The sequence below is a fragment of the Schistocerca serialis genome, chromosome 8 (genome assembly GCF_023864345.2).
Source record: "Schistocerca serialis cubense isolate TAMUIC-IGC-003099 chromosome 8, iqSchSeri2.2, whole genome shotgun sequence".
Lineage (NCBI taxonomy): Eukaryota > Metazoa > Arthropoda > Insecta > Orthoptera > Acrididae > Schistocerca > Schistocerca serialis.
Window position 1 is genome coordinate 319,915,297 of NC_064645.1, and position 13,919 is coordinate 319,929,215.

At 37.5% G+C, this 13,919-nt stretch overlaps 1 protein-coding gene across 1 annotated transcript in view; it reads left to right on the forward strand.

Annotated features, from left to right (window-relative positions):
- Nucleotides 1-13,919, forward strand: part of LOC126416188 (histone acetyltransferase KAT7) — a 596,712-nt gene that overhangs the window by 11,633 nt on the left and 571,160 nt on the right. The window contains exon 2 of the mRNA XM_050083770.1: nt 6,145-6,934. Coding sequence (XP_049939727.1) covers nt 6,145-6,934 — 790 coding nt within the window. The remainder of the gene's footprint in view (nt 1-6,144; nt 6,935-13,919) is intronic.

Genomic DNA, 13,919 nt, shown 5'->3' on the forward strand with positions numbered 1-13,919 from the left:
TGTATAAGCTGGTACAACTTGATAGCATTAACTTTTCACTTGTGTTATCTATTGAAGATAGTTTTGTGGAAGAATCATTGTTAAACATTTTGACACTCTTGTCGTCAATACAGAAAATAAGAATGCTTTCATTTCCTCAAAAATAATTTCTCCGAAACCATTCTTGGCTTTAAGATAAGATGTAAGTTATATTGGGGGGTGGGGGGTGAAAAGCTGTGAAAGAATGAATCATTGACATCATATTACTACACTGTAGTATTTTGTGTTGCCTTTGCTCTTCTAAGTATTTGACATACACACCAACACATTAGATTCCAAATCTAAATTATTTGAGGTAAGTGCGTATTTGAGAAGGCACTCCATATTTTCATGTCTTTGTCAATTGGCAGGGTTGTGGTATTCAACCATTTTAGACACCAAAGAATTCATTCAGCATTTGCCTGTTTGCCCACATCCACAATTTGCATTATATCATGTGTGAAAACAAAATACCCTGTTTGACATGAGTCATGCTTCCTAAATCCACTCTGATTTTTGGAGATACATTTTTGTCTCTCTAGAAACGACATTGTATTCAAGACCCGAAAGGGATGAGTAGTAGCAAGGCAGTATATTTTGTGAAATCAAAGGTTTTCTGTGGCATATCTCCTTTGTGCATATTCAGCAATTCATACTAAGCAGTGAAACAACTGTGTCTGATTTCTTATTAACTACTTGATTAAATAGAGTATTGTGAATTTGATATTTTATTTGGCCATGCACTGTGAGCCATTGGATTAGAAGCCACTGCTATGTGGTGTGAGAGATGTGCTACTGCTGTGGAGGATAGAATTATGCAGCATGTCTCATAATTAGAGTAATCTTAAACCTTATGCTGTCCATTAGTATATCAGTCAAGCACTCAGGTAGGCAATACACATGGTGTCAATGCATTTGGTCGAGGCTGTGTCATGAATGCCCAATAAATGGGTTCCTCCACCCCCAAGGTTGTGCTACAACTGGTATTTTCAAATGCCATTGTGTCAGGAGTTTACTATGAATACCTTGATTCAGGGAAAAATACCACTGCCAGAGAAAACATTGCGTTGGGGACACGCATTTCTCTTGACTGTCTTAGATTGTTGAGAGTGTGATTCTTCAACACATTAAGCAATCTTCACCAATGAGAGGCTGCTTGATGCAGTGTACTTTTATTTCCTTTCCCTGAAGCTATTAAGAACCAATGTTCATATTGAAAGTTATGTAATGATGATAGCATTAATATGCTCAGTGCTTCCTCAGTTTACACTTCTTTTTTTTTAAAAAAAAAAAAAAAAAAAAAGTTGCTGCCGTCTGGTGGCTGATAAATCACTCTGATATCAAAATTTTGTACAGTTGTAAAAACAGTTACATGACAGAACTACTGGCTAGTATTCACATTCAGAATGTGAAATATTCAGTACTGCAGAGAGCCACATATAAAAATAAACTCTATGCTATCTTTCAGAAGAAAGCGAGGATGGTGTATGTCCTTTTATGTGTGTCTATTGGCAGTACGTAATGTTTCACTCCATGAAGGGCTGTCTCATAACCATTTTTCCTACAGATGAATTTTCCTCTTGTGCAATTCTTTCACATGTGTATTTCACCATAAATAGCAAACACACATATTTGTGAGATACTATTAGACCCTCTTGGCAGAGGAATTGTAAAACATTTGGCGAACCCACAATGAAGAATTAAGTACAGCAAAGAGCAAATCTATCAGAATTGATTTGTAGATCATTTTAATGTTCATCTTAAAGGCTTATAACTAATTTCTGTAAGTTAAGATTTAAACGATGATGATTCTCTTTATTTGTCTCTTTTCTGTCACAGGCTGCTTTTGTACACAAGTGTAAATGTAAGTAAGCCCATTTTACTATGGTGTTTAAAAATTAAGATCTCGGCTAGATGAAGGGTCTCTGTTGTAGTTTAGTACTTTTTCTTTTCTAAAACCTGCTGCAATGTCAGAGGCTCCACTGCTCCTTTTGCTATAACTTGGAATGCAGTCAGAGCAGTACTGGCCAATAGTCTGATGTGTGATGATAAAATAAGTTAGTTTTAACATAATATTTTGCTTTATTTTTCTTAAGTGAGTTTATCCAACTACTTCAACATAATCCATTAAATATTATATTTACTTCTATATTCTTCCTGTAATAAAATTTCTTGTATACAACATGATTTGTTAGGTCACAGTTGTTTATGTGCCCTTATCCACATTTTTCAGTTATATAGATTTATTTGCAACCAGGTTTGAAGACAGTTTGTGTCATCGTGAATTTTTTCTTGAAGCTCTAAAATGTGCAAGTCAGTCCCCTTACATCAGATATTATGAGAAACGTGTAAGTTGTGACTTGGACATGGATAATGTGCCAAAGACTTTTCTTAATATTTGCCCCATAGCAATGTAACAAAGCCAATACACAGTTTTTTTCCTTAAAAATACAATCAGCATTAATTTTATAAGACCCTATGATGAAAGACTGTTGTAAGATCCCAATATAATATATTTGGTAGTGTCGCCCATTGGAAAGCACATCTTTATGTAACATTGATGTGTCACTTGTAATTTTTACACATGTAAGTGAACATCTTATTTTTGTATGGATGCTTTCAGTGAACATGATATCAAAATTTTGACTTATTAGTGTGAAATGTTGATAGAAATGGTACCATTAACAGTTTTATTATTGTATGCTCAGTTTTCATATTTCACACTGCTGGTTTCTGTTTGCAGATACACCAGTTTTGAAGTATTAACTGTCGTATCCAGTTTGGTTTCATTGTTAAGTTGATATTTACACACACACTTTAATTACTGTTGAGTTCATCTTTCTTGTAGTAGTATAGACAAAGATTATATGGCTATCAGTCACGACACTCTGGGTATTATCCAGTTGCAAAGATATCCCACCTGTAAATATGAGTGAATTAGCAGCTCAAAACACATACAAGGCGAGTGGGGTAATTTTTAATGAAGTATGTGTCAATTGCCATTAAGTTTAATGCAAGAGTCCAAAAAAATCTGTTAATACTTTCTGGATTCATTTATGTGGCCCTAGACAGGATAGGGTACATATTTTATTGAAACTTCCTGGCAGATTAAAACTGTGTGCCAGACCGAGACTCGAACTCGGGACCTTTGCCTACCGCGGGCAAGTACTCTACCATCTGAGCTACCGAAGCACGACTCACGACCGGTCCTCACAGCTTTACTTCTGTCAGTCCTCACAGCTTTACTTCTGTCAGTATCTCGTCTCCTACCTTCCAAACTGTACAGAAGCTCTCCTGTGAACCTTGCAGAACTAGCACTCCTGAAAGAAAGGATACTGCGGAGACATGGCTTAGCCACAGCCTGGGGGTGTTTCCAGAATGAGATTTTCACTCTGCAGTGGAGTGTGCGCTGATATGAAACTTCCTGGCAGATTAAAACTGTGTGCCCGACCGAGACTCGAACTCGGGACCTTTGCCTTTTGCGAGCAAATGCTCTACCAACTGAGCTACCCAAGCACGACCCACGACCCTTCCTCACAGCTTTACTACATATTTTATTGTTTTCCCAATTGTGTTAGTCATTCTTAGTCATTCACTACCAGTATACTTATAACCCAAACTGTGTGTGTGTGTGTGTGTGTGTGTTGTTTTTTTTTTTTTTTTCTTGTGGAGACAGTGACATTTCTTGTATTTGGATTTAATTAAAAATGGGATTCTGATCTTTTAAAGCTTATATTATTCTCCCCTGAGCAGCAGAAATACAAAAGAATAAGGAACAAATATGACCCAAACATAAATCACAAATAATTCCAAAATGTAATAGTGTCATTTCAAGAACACTCGTTACTGATTAGGTTATGAATTACATTCTTATTTGTAGTGAGGCGCAGATACAAAATGTTTCTTACAGATTCTCTCAAGAGGAAATGAATATGAGTTTTTAGCTGAATGATTTTTTTGTTACTTAAATGCCTGTGTTTAGCCGCTTATTATTTCAAGTTGACACTGATAACTAATGCACAAGTCAAGTACTTAGACCCATTCGTAAAGAAACATTGCAAGCATTTGAAACTTCCTGGCAGATCAAAACTGTGTGCTGGAATGGTACTTGAACCCAGGGCCTTTACTTTTATTACGAAGCCATCCTCATGGCCTTATTTCCACCAGTACCCCATCACGTACCTTCAAGACTCTGATTGAAATTATATGTTTTAGAAAATCTTGTGCTCGGTAAAAAAACATATTTACAACTCTATACATGCACTATACTGAAAAGTTAATAATTTTAATCACATGTTAAAATTATGGACTGAATATCAGTCCTTGGTACTACCAATAAACAGTACTCATTCTCAGTTCTATTCATCCTTATTTTTATTGACCTGGCACAGTCTTTTCGCTTTTTCTCACTCTGCATCTGCATTTATTCTTTTAACTAGTTAACTTACAAATTTGTAAAATCATTGATGTACAAGTAAAATAAGTCACTGAGGAGAAACTTTTACGATGTGTGTTTGATCGAATCTATTTTCTTAGTAACTTGTAGTGCTTTCTATTTTTTTGTCAGAAGGTTGATATAGAAATCTTTAAAAACAATGTTTTACAACTTAAATCATTGTTCTGTAAACTGCATAGAGAATTTCTGAATGTAGTATTAGCAACTTAACCAACTAAAGTATGGTTAACAACATGGTAACAGTATTTTATGATGACATAATAGTTTTATTTTCATTCGAATCTGAAACCCTAATTTCTACTTTTACCAGATACACTTAACAGTTGTACATGCTGCTGTGAAATACCTTGTTGACTGAGTCAGTATTATGTTTCAAATATAAGTATGTATTCACCCAGAATGATTTTTTTATGAATTCTGACAAAAAAGAATTTTTTAAAAAGTTAAATGTGGTGGTCATTTCTGCATTTTCCTTCTTTCAAGCGTTCATAAACTTACTATTTTAATGTCTCTCTGTTGCAAAGAAAAATACTGTCGTAACCCAGTGACTCATTTTATCATATCTCAATCTATTTACACCAAGTGTTGGAACATTCCGGTATTTGCCCTGCTTGCAAGCCATCTGAGAAAGTTAAGCCTTGTAGTGGAATCACTGCAACTATGAGTGTAAACTCAAACAGTTTGTTAGCTGTTGCTTGCCACATATTTGCCTTGCAAACAAATTTTTTTCTTCGCTCTTTATGACAACTGTAGATATTAAGAGTTTTGCAGTATTATACACTTACCAAGAAGAAATATTTCCTGAGATCTCTAGGCTGGCAACATTTCACATCACTTTGCTTACATACTGCATAATCAGTTTTAGTGAATGTGACTCTATTTATCACATAATTAATGTTGTAGCATTAATTTTCAGCTTGACTCTAATTAACATCTGAAAATTGCTTTTAAATTGCATTGCTAGAATTCAGAACTGAGGCCTCCCATTATGTACACATTCTGTCTTAAACTCAGTAGAAGAGCAGTATTTCTGTACTCATTACTCATTAATCTAGTGGTGATACAAACTTAGATAACAAAGAGAGAAATCCCATGTAAAGCATTTTACTTTATGTAGGACTCAAAAAAAATTTACCCTTTCCTAGCTTAGTTATTTTTCACATTTACAACAGCTAAGTACATTCAATATTTCTTTCCTTTTCAGCATGCTCTCTAACCAGAGAATAACCCATAAAACTAACAGTTCCAATGAACCTCCGATGTTTTCATTGTAAATGGTAAAAACTTACAAAACAAATTAGAGACATGCTTCATAATGTCAGGTCAGCGTTTGGGTTATTACGGTCTACTGTTATAACAAAACTAATTTTATCAGTCCTGTAAGGTATGTTATTAAGTGTTACTAGTGTGTATTGCTTTTGCATGGCAACACTCGTGTTTGTATAAAACTTCATTTTCTTATCAGCGTTGTTTATGTGACTGTTTGTTTCTTTTCTATGTGTATCTGCTTTCAAGACAGTTTACAAATGTCTGTGTAAGTCAGATTTTTGTTTGTATATCTTTCACACACTTCTGTTGTTTAGATTACATTTTTGATAATTTGTGATTGTGATTTTATTATGTGTTGTGTTGTGTCTTTGTGCATAAACCTGATTATGTCTTGCTTTCAGGAAGCAGCATCAAGCTCTGAGGCGTCTAGTTCAAGTAACAGCTCCTCCTCATCTTCGAGTTCATCTTCTTCTAGTGGTTCTGATTCAAGTTCTTCAGACACGGAGAATACGTCGACATCACAGGGTAGTGCGGAGAAGAGTGCAAATGGGTCGACCGATTCGGACACTAGAAAAGTGGCAAAAAAGAAAAACTCACCTGTCAAGAGTAGTAAAAGTACAACAGTTTCAAATGATACCGAGACTGCAAAACCTAAAGAGAAGTCGCAGGTTTCAAATTCAAAAACTAGGCAATCTAAAGCTAACGCCACGGCTGCATGCTCATCAGAATCTGAAGATTCACCTGTGAAGCCAACTGTGAAGCGGAAAGCTTCAACAAAACCAAAAGCAACTGCCACTGTTACTCCAATTCAGAAGCCTTCTAGAGTTAACCCAACAAAAAACAATGCTGGATCAGGACAAAGGGGAGTAAAAGAATCTGGCTCAAATGCCAATGCTAAGTCGACAGCCGAAAAACCCGCTACAAAGTCTGCTGCTGCAAGTAAACAGGCGGATTCCACAACACAGAGAAAACTAAAAACTAAAAGCATATTTAGTCCTGAGAACAGTAGTGAAAGTGATGATCAAGCAACACAGCCACCAAAGTTAAGCCCAGTGAAGAATTCTGCATCAAAAGCAATTGCCCAGACAAGAACTAGGAAAGCTGTTGCTAAACCAGAACCACTGCAGTCACCACCAAGCAAATCTGGTGCAAGCACAGAGACCTCAACAACAGCATCCTCAGCTTCCTCAGGTAAATCAGTAGCATTTTTCAAATATGTGAGCTATATAAAATTGTCTATTTTCCTGTCTTACCAGTAGGGAGTTCCTCTTTTTTTCCTTTAAAAATGGGAGGGGGGGGGGGGGGAGGAGGGAAGAATGTGACTACCATAAGACAATGAATTTCAGGCTCTGAGAAAAATTTCAATTTTGAATCTCAGTGATGTTAACATATAGATGTATAGACCCTTTGTGGTACTGTGGTGTTAACAGGCATATCTTTCCTGTTGTATATACTCATGAGCCCCCCCCATGAACCATGGACCTTGCCGTTGGTGGGGAGGCTTGCGTGCCTCAGCGATACAGATAGCCGTACCGTAGGTGCAACCACGACGGAGGGGTATCTGTTGAGAGGCCAGACAAACGTGTGGTTCCTGAAGAGGGGCAGCAGCCTTTTCAGTAGTTGCAAGGGCAACAGTCTGGATGATTGACTGATCTGGCCTTGTAACAATAACCAAAACGGCCTTGCTGTGCTGGTACTGCGAACGGCTGAAAGCAAGGGGAAACTACAGCCGTAATTTTTCCCGAGGGCATGCAGCTTTACTGTATGATTACATGATGATGGCGTCCTCTTGGGTAAAATATTCCGGAGGTAAAATAGTCTCCCATTCGGATCTCCGGGCGGGGACTACTCAAGAGGATGTCGTTATCAGGCGAAAGAAAACTGGCGTTCTACGGATCGGAGCGTGGAATGTCAGATCCCTTAATCGGGCAGGAAGGTTAGAAAATTTAAAAAGGGAAATGGATAGGTTGAAGTTGGATATAGTGGGAATTAGTGAAGTTCGGTGGCAGGAGGAACAAGACTTCTGGTCAGGTGACTACAGGGTTATAAACACAAAATCAAATAGGGGTAATGCAGGAGTAGGTTTAATAATGAATAGGAAAATAGGAATGCGGGTAAGCTACTACAAACAGCATAGTGAACGCATTATTGTGGCCAAGATAGATACGAAGCCCATACCTACTACAGTAGTACAAGTTTATATGCCGACTAGCTCTGCAGATGACGAAGAAATTGAAGAAATGTATGATGAAATAAAAGAAATTATTCAGATTGTGAAGGGAGACGAAAATTTAATAGTCATGGGTGACTGGAATTCGAGTGTAGGAAAAGGGAGAGAAGGAAACATAGTAGGTGAATATGGATTGGGGGACAGAAATGAAAGAGGAAGCCGCCTGGTCGAATTTTGCACAGAGCACAACATAATCATAACTAACACTTGGTTTAAGAATCATGAAAGAAGGTTGTATACATGGAAGAACCCTGGAGATACTAAAAGGTATCAGATAGATTATATAATGGTAAGACAGAGATTTAGGAACCAGGTTTTAAATTGTAAGACATTTCCAGGGGCAGATGTGGACTCTGACCACAATCTATTGGTTATGACCTGTAGATTAAAACTGAAGAAACTGCAAAAAGGTGGGAATTTAAGGAGATGGGACCTGGATAAACTAAAAGAACCAGAGGTTGTACAGAGATTCAGGGAGAGCATAAGGGAGCAATTGACAGGAATGGGGGAAATAAATACAGTAGAAGAAGAATGGGTAGCTTTGAGGGATGAAGTAGTGAAGGCAGCAGAGGATCAAGTAGGTAAAAAGACGAGGGCTAGTAGAAATCCTTGGGTAACAGAAGAAATATTGAATTTAATTGATGAAAGGAGAAAATATAAAAATGCAGTAAGTGAAACAGGCAAAAAGGAATACAAACGTCTCAAAAATGAGATCGACAGGAAGTGCAAAATGGCTAAGCAGGGATGGCTAGAGGACAAATGTAAGAATGTAGAGGCCTATCTCACTAGGGGTAAGATAGATACTGCCTACAGGAAAATTAAAGAGACCTTTGGAGATAAGAGAACGACTTGTATGAATATCAAGAGCTCAGATGGAAACCCAGTTCTAAGCAAAGAAGGGAAAGCAGAAAGGTGGAAGGAGTATATAGAGGGTCTATACAAGGGCGATGTACTTGAGGACAATATTATGGAAATGGAAGAGGATGTAGATGAAGATGAAATGGGAGATATGATACTGCGTGAAGAGTTTGACAGAGCACTGAAAGACCTGAGTCGAAACAAGGCCCCCGGAGTAGACAATATTCCATTGGAACTACTGACGGCCGTGGGAGAGCCAGTCCTGACAAAACTCTACCATCTGGTGAGCAAGATGTATGAAACAGGCGAAATACCCTCAGACTTCAAGAAGAATATAATAATTCCAATCCCAAAGAAAGCAGGTGTTGACAGATGTGAAAATTACCGAACTATCAGCATAATAAGTCACAGCTGCAAAATACTAACACGAATTCTTTACAGACGAATGGAAAAACTAGTAGAAGCCAACCTCGGGGAAGATCAGTTTGGATTCCGTAGAAACACTGGAACACGTGAGGCAATACTGACCTTACGACTTATCTTAGAAGAAAGATTAAGGAAAGGCAAACCCACATTTCTAGCATTTGTAGACTTAGAGAAAGCTTTTGACAATGTTGACTGGAATACTCTCTTTCAAATTCTAAAGGTGGCAGGGGTAAAATACAGGGAGCGAAAGGCTATTTACAATTTGTACAGAAACCAGATGGCAGTTATAAGAGTCGAGGGACTTGAAAGGGAAGCAGTGGTTGGGAAGGGAGTAAGACAGGGTTGTAGCCTCTCCCCGATGTTGTTCAATCTGTATATTGAGCAAGCAGTAAAGGAAACAAAAGAAAAATTCGGAGTAGGTATTAAAATCCATGGAGAAGAAATAAAAACTTTGAGGTTCGCCGATGACATTGTAATTCTGTCAGAGACAGCAAAGGACTTGGAAGAGCAGTTGAATGGAATGGACAGTGTCTTGAAAGGAGGATATAAGATGAACATCAACAAAAGCAAAACAAGGATAATGGAATGTAGTCTAATTAAGTCGGGTGATGCTGAGGGAATTAGATTAGGAAATGAGGCACTTAAAGTAGTAAAGGAGTTTTGCTATTTGGGTAGCAAAATAACTGATGATGGTCGAAGTAGAGAGGATATAAAATGTAGGCTGGCAATGGCAAGGAAAGCATTTCTGAAGAAGAGAAATTTGTTAACATCCAGTATTGATTTAAGTGTCAGGAAGTCATTTCTGAAAGTATTCGTATGGAGTGTAGCCATGTATGGAAGTGAAACATGGACGGTAAATAGTTTGGACAAGAAGAGAATAGAAGCTTTCGAAATGTGGTGCTACAGAAGAATGCTGAAGATTAGATGGGTAGATCACATAACTAATGAGGAAGTATTGAATAGGATTGGGGAGAAGAGAAGTTTGTGGCACAACTTGACCAGAAGAAGGGATCGGTTGGTAGGACATGTTCTGAGGCATCAAGGGATCACCAATTTAGTATTGGAGGGCAGCGTGGAGGGTAAAAATCGTAGAGGGAGACCAAGAGATGAATACACTAAGCAGATACAAAAGGATGTAGGTTGCAGTAGGTACTGGGAGATGAAGAAGCTTGCACAGGATAGAGTAGCATGGAGAGCTGCATCAAACCAGTCTCAGGACTGAAGACCACAACAACAACAACATACTCATGAGGTTCTTGTATTTTCTGTGTGCAACACAGAAACATGCTTGTAGCAAAGCAAAGGGTACCATCATATCAAGGAAACATGCAACAGGAGGTTGTTCTCTAGGGTCAGCAGCAGCTGAAATTTTTAACTCTAGAAGTTGCCTGAAGCAAGGGAAGTGGTGGTGTGTGCATAACGGAATATTATGTTCATTATGCACTGATTCTCTTCATACATATAATCAGACTGTTACTAGACAGAATAAAAACAAGAACTGCTATCTACAGGTGATGTGTGTGGCTTTGTGAAAAATTTGAACTAGTTAGTGGAGTAAGTTATGTAAGTTATGTGACTTGCAGAATGCACATTTTCTCTAAACATCAATAAAACACAGTGCATACAATGTCTGGCAGAGAATTGTCATTAAAGTGACATAATCAAATACACAGTAAAATCAAACATTATAAATACCTGGGACTGAAAGTAGTTACTTATCCACATTATGAATCTTGTGCAGAAACGGAGTGGTTCCAGTTTTTTCATCAGGCCACTTTCCACTATTACTAATAAAATTACAGAATTCAGTTGATACCATTATAAGAAAACCAGTTTGAAGTTTGATATAGTTTCATTAGCTATTTGGGCAAAAAGATGTGTACTGCACCTAAATTTTGTTTTGATATGACTTCCATAAGAAACAGACGAATTGAGCAGTAATACTCAGATTTCTGATCTGAGCCAAAAGAATTCTTTGCAGAGCACTCCTTTTATTTTACCCAGTGTTCCCTTGCAATAGTTTAGGGTTTCACTGTAATATAGTTCTTGTATGTGTACACCATGATTTTTATATATACATTTAAAAAACATAGGAACCTTTTAATCTGTGTATGTGGAGGCTTGTTTGGTGGACCCTGTAACTTTCACACCAGATGTACCAAAAAATTATGAAGAAAAGTGAAACAGTTTTCATATATGATAATTTGATGAGATTGCCGTGTAACAGCACATCTTAGTGCTGAGAACAATACATTCAATAAAAATGATGTTACAAATAATCCTTTTACAGGTCTAATGTGTCACAGACTTTTAGAGGACTACAGAAAACTTTCAATCTTTATGTTGGTTTCCCTGTTGATCAGCCCTGTGTGATGAATTAATTAATATCTGTAACAGCAGTATCTCACACATGCCATTTCCTTTCCTCAGTCTTATCTTTCCATTATTATCCTCAACACCTTTTCCATTCCTCTGTCTCCCTGGCCTATAACTAGTAGACTGTAGCTGTGTGGTTTAGCATTCTTGGATTTTTCTGTTCAACAAATAGCAGTTGCTTGCATAATAATAATAATAATAATAATAATAATAACAACAAGGTTTGAGAGTTTCATATTCATAAGTGTTTGCAATTTTTAATTACTACTATAACGAAGCTTTCACCAGCCATCGGTGAGAGCAGATTGGCTATAGTGGCAGAAAACAGTATATTTTATGAAGCTGAACATCAAAACATTATAGTTCTTGTAGTTCACTTAGCTCTATCTATTTCCACTGAGAGCATGGGAGTCTTCTTATGTGCCATGTGGAACTTTGGAGTAAAAGTTTATCATAAAACTCTTACATATCACTCTTCATATGCTCAAATCTCTGCCCCTCCCCCTCCCCCCAACCCACTCTTCCCTAGTAAGTTTGACTTTCTTTTCTCTGGTGTTGTTGTATTTGTGTATACATTCAGGTTCACTATTCTCACCATTTGCTCTATACAGTGACAGACAGTAGTCTTCTCATTCCATTACATATTTTTGTTGGTGTTACAGTATATTACATTTTCTGTCTGACACTGATACAATGCTTAACTGAAGTCACTGAAGCCACCACAAACTACACTGGGCTTAATTTTGTTAGGGAACTAAGGTAGAAAGGTTGTTTTGGGTGTTTGTGGGTGCTTGTGTGTGTCTGCAGATCTTATCCAGTATCTGCTGTTGGGCACTGATGAACCAATTAAGACAATGTCCTTGTACTAGATCGTGAATGGGTAAATAATGGAAGTTGTTGAAAAGCACATTACCTGAAAGTAAGTCAGTATCTTCATTCTAGTTGCATGTAAGTTGGCAGGGTGGTTAAGACCATTCTCTAGCCATTGGATGGTACCATTCTCTTTACTAGTGGCATCTTTTGGCCTTATCACGTCAGCTCACTTTACATTCTTCCAAAGTACATATGGCTGCACCATTCTCTGTTTCAATCAGTAAAGAATGGTATTCTATAATCAGTTTTTGTGATCTGAAGGTGTGCCAGTGGTTCAAATCCACAGAAAGCTTTCAGCATACTACAGGGAGGGTATTTTATCATGACAGTGTTTACTGCTTGATCGGACTAGTCAAAAGTAGCTGAACAATAAAGAAGAGCGAGGAAGGAGTTGGATGTCCAGTCACACCCATTACTGATGCTAACACTGGAAAAGTCTGTGACCTGATTTTGAATAACTAAGGAGCAATTTTTGATGAAGTGGCAAACTATAAGGACATTAATCATGTGGTTCTGCATATGATGTCATCCATAACACATCCAGCTTTCGCAGTTTGTGTGAGATGGAGCTCAACAAAACACATTGAAGAGCACAAGCACAATGTGTGAGAATCTGTTAGCAGCTGCTGGACTGTCAGGCTAATGAAGAGGAAATGTTTTCGAAATGACACGTCACCATACATGAAAAAATGTTCATGAAGAGTGATACATAAGAGGTTGTCATAAAATTTTGGAGTGAAAGTTTCCACGTGGCATGTAAGAAGACTCCCAGTCTCAGTGGAAGTAAGTAGAGCTAAGTGAATTGCAAGAACTATAATGTTTTGATGTACAGCTTCATAAAATGTACTGTTGTTTTAATTAATCTGAAAAATGTAGTGCAGGCACGTTCTGACGTACCATCATCTACTCCAAGCCAAAAAGGTTATGCTCACAGGACACTGCTAATGGTTTATAACTTTTAGGAAGTGACTGTTTCTGGAGCATTTACAGTTTACAGCGGTTGAGTTTGTCACAAATGTCTCTGCTCAATCACATTCATCATTTTTCAATTAAAACATATTGAAATGTATATTGCCTCATTCCTTCAAATCACTCATGATGCTGCAGTCTGAAATGTACTTAGTCTTCATCTGGATTGGTAACGCATTGGTTTTGTTAGCAAGTACTCATTCATGAAGATAATAGTGATGGTGGTGGTATTATAGTACACATTTATGACCATTGATGGACAGAAAGTGTGCATAGTATTCACGATCTCAAGTCATATGAGCTATGGACACTTACAGTAAGAACTGGTATGGCAGGGACATGACCATCTACAATGTCAAAACTTGTCTAGTAATAGGCTGTACTCAAATGGAAATGAGCACTTGTTTGTCTTATCACTAACAATTTGTTACAATAATAACTGGT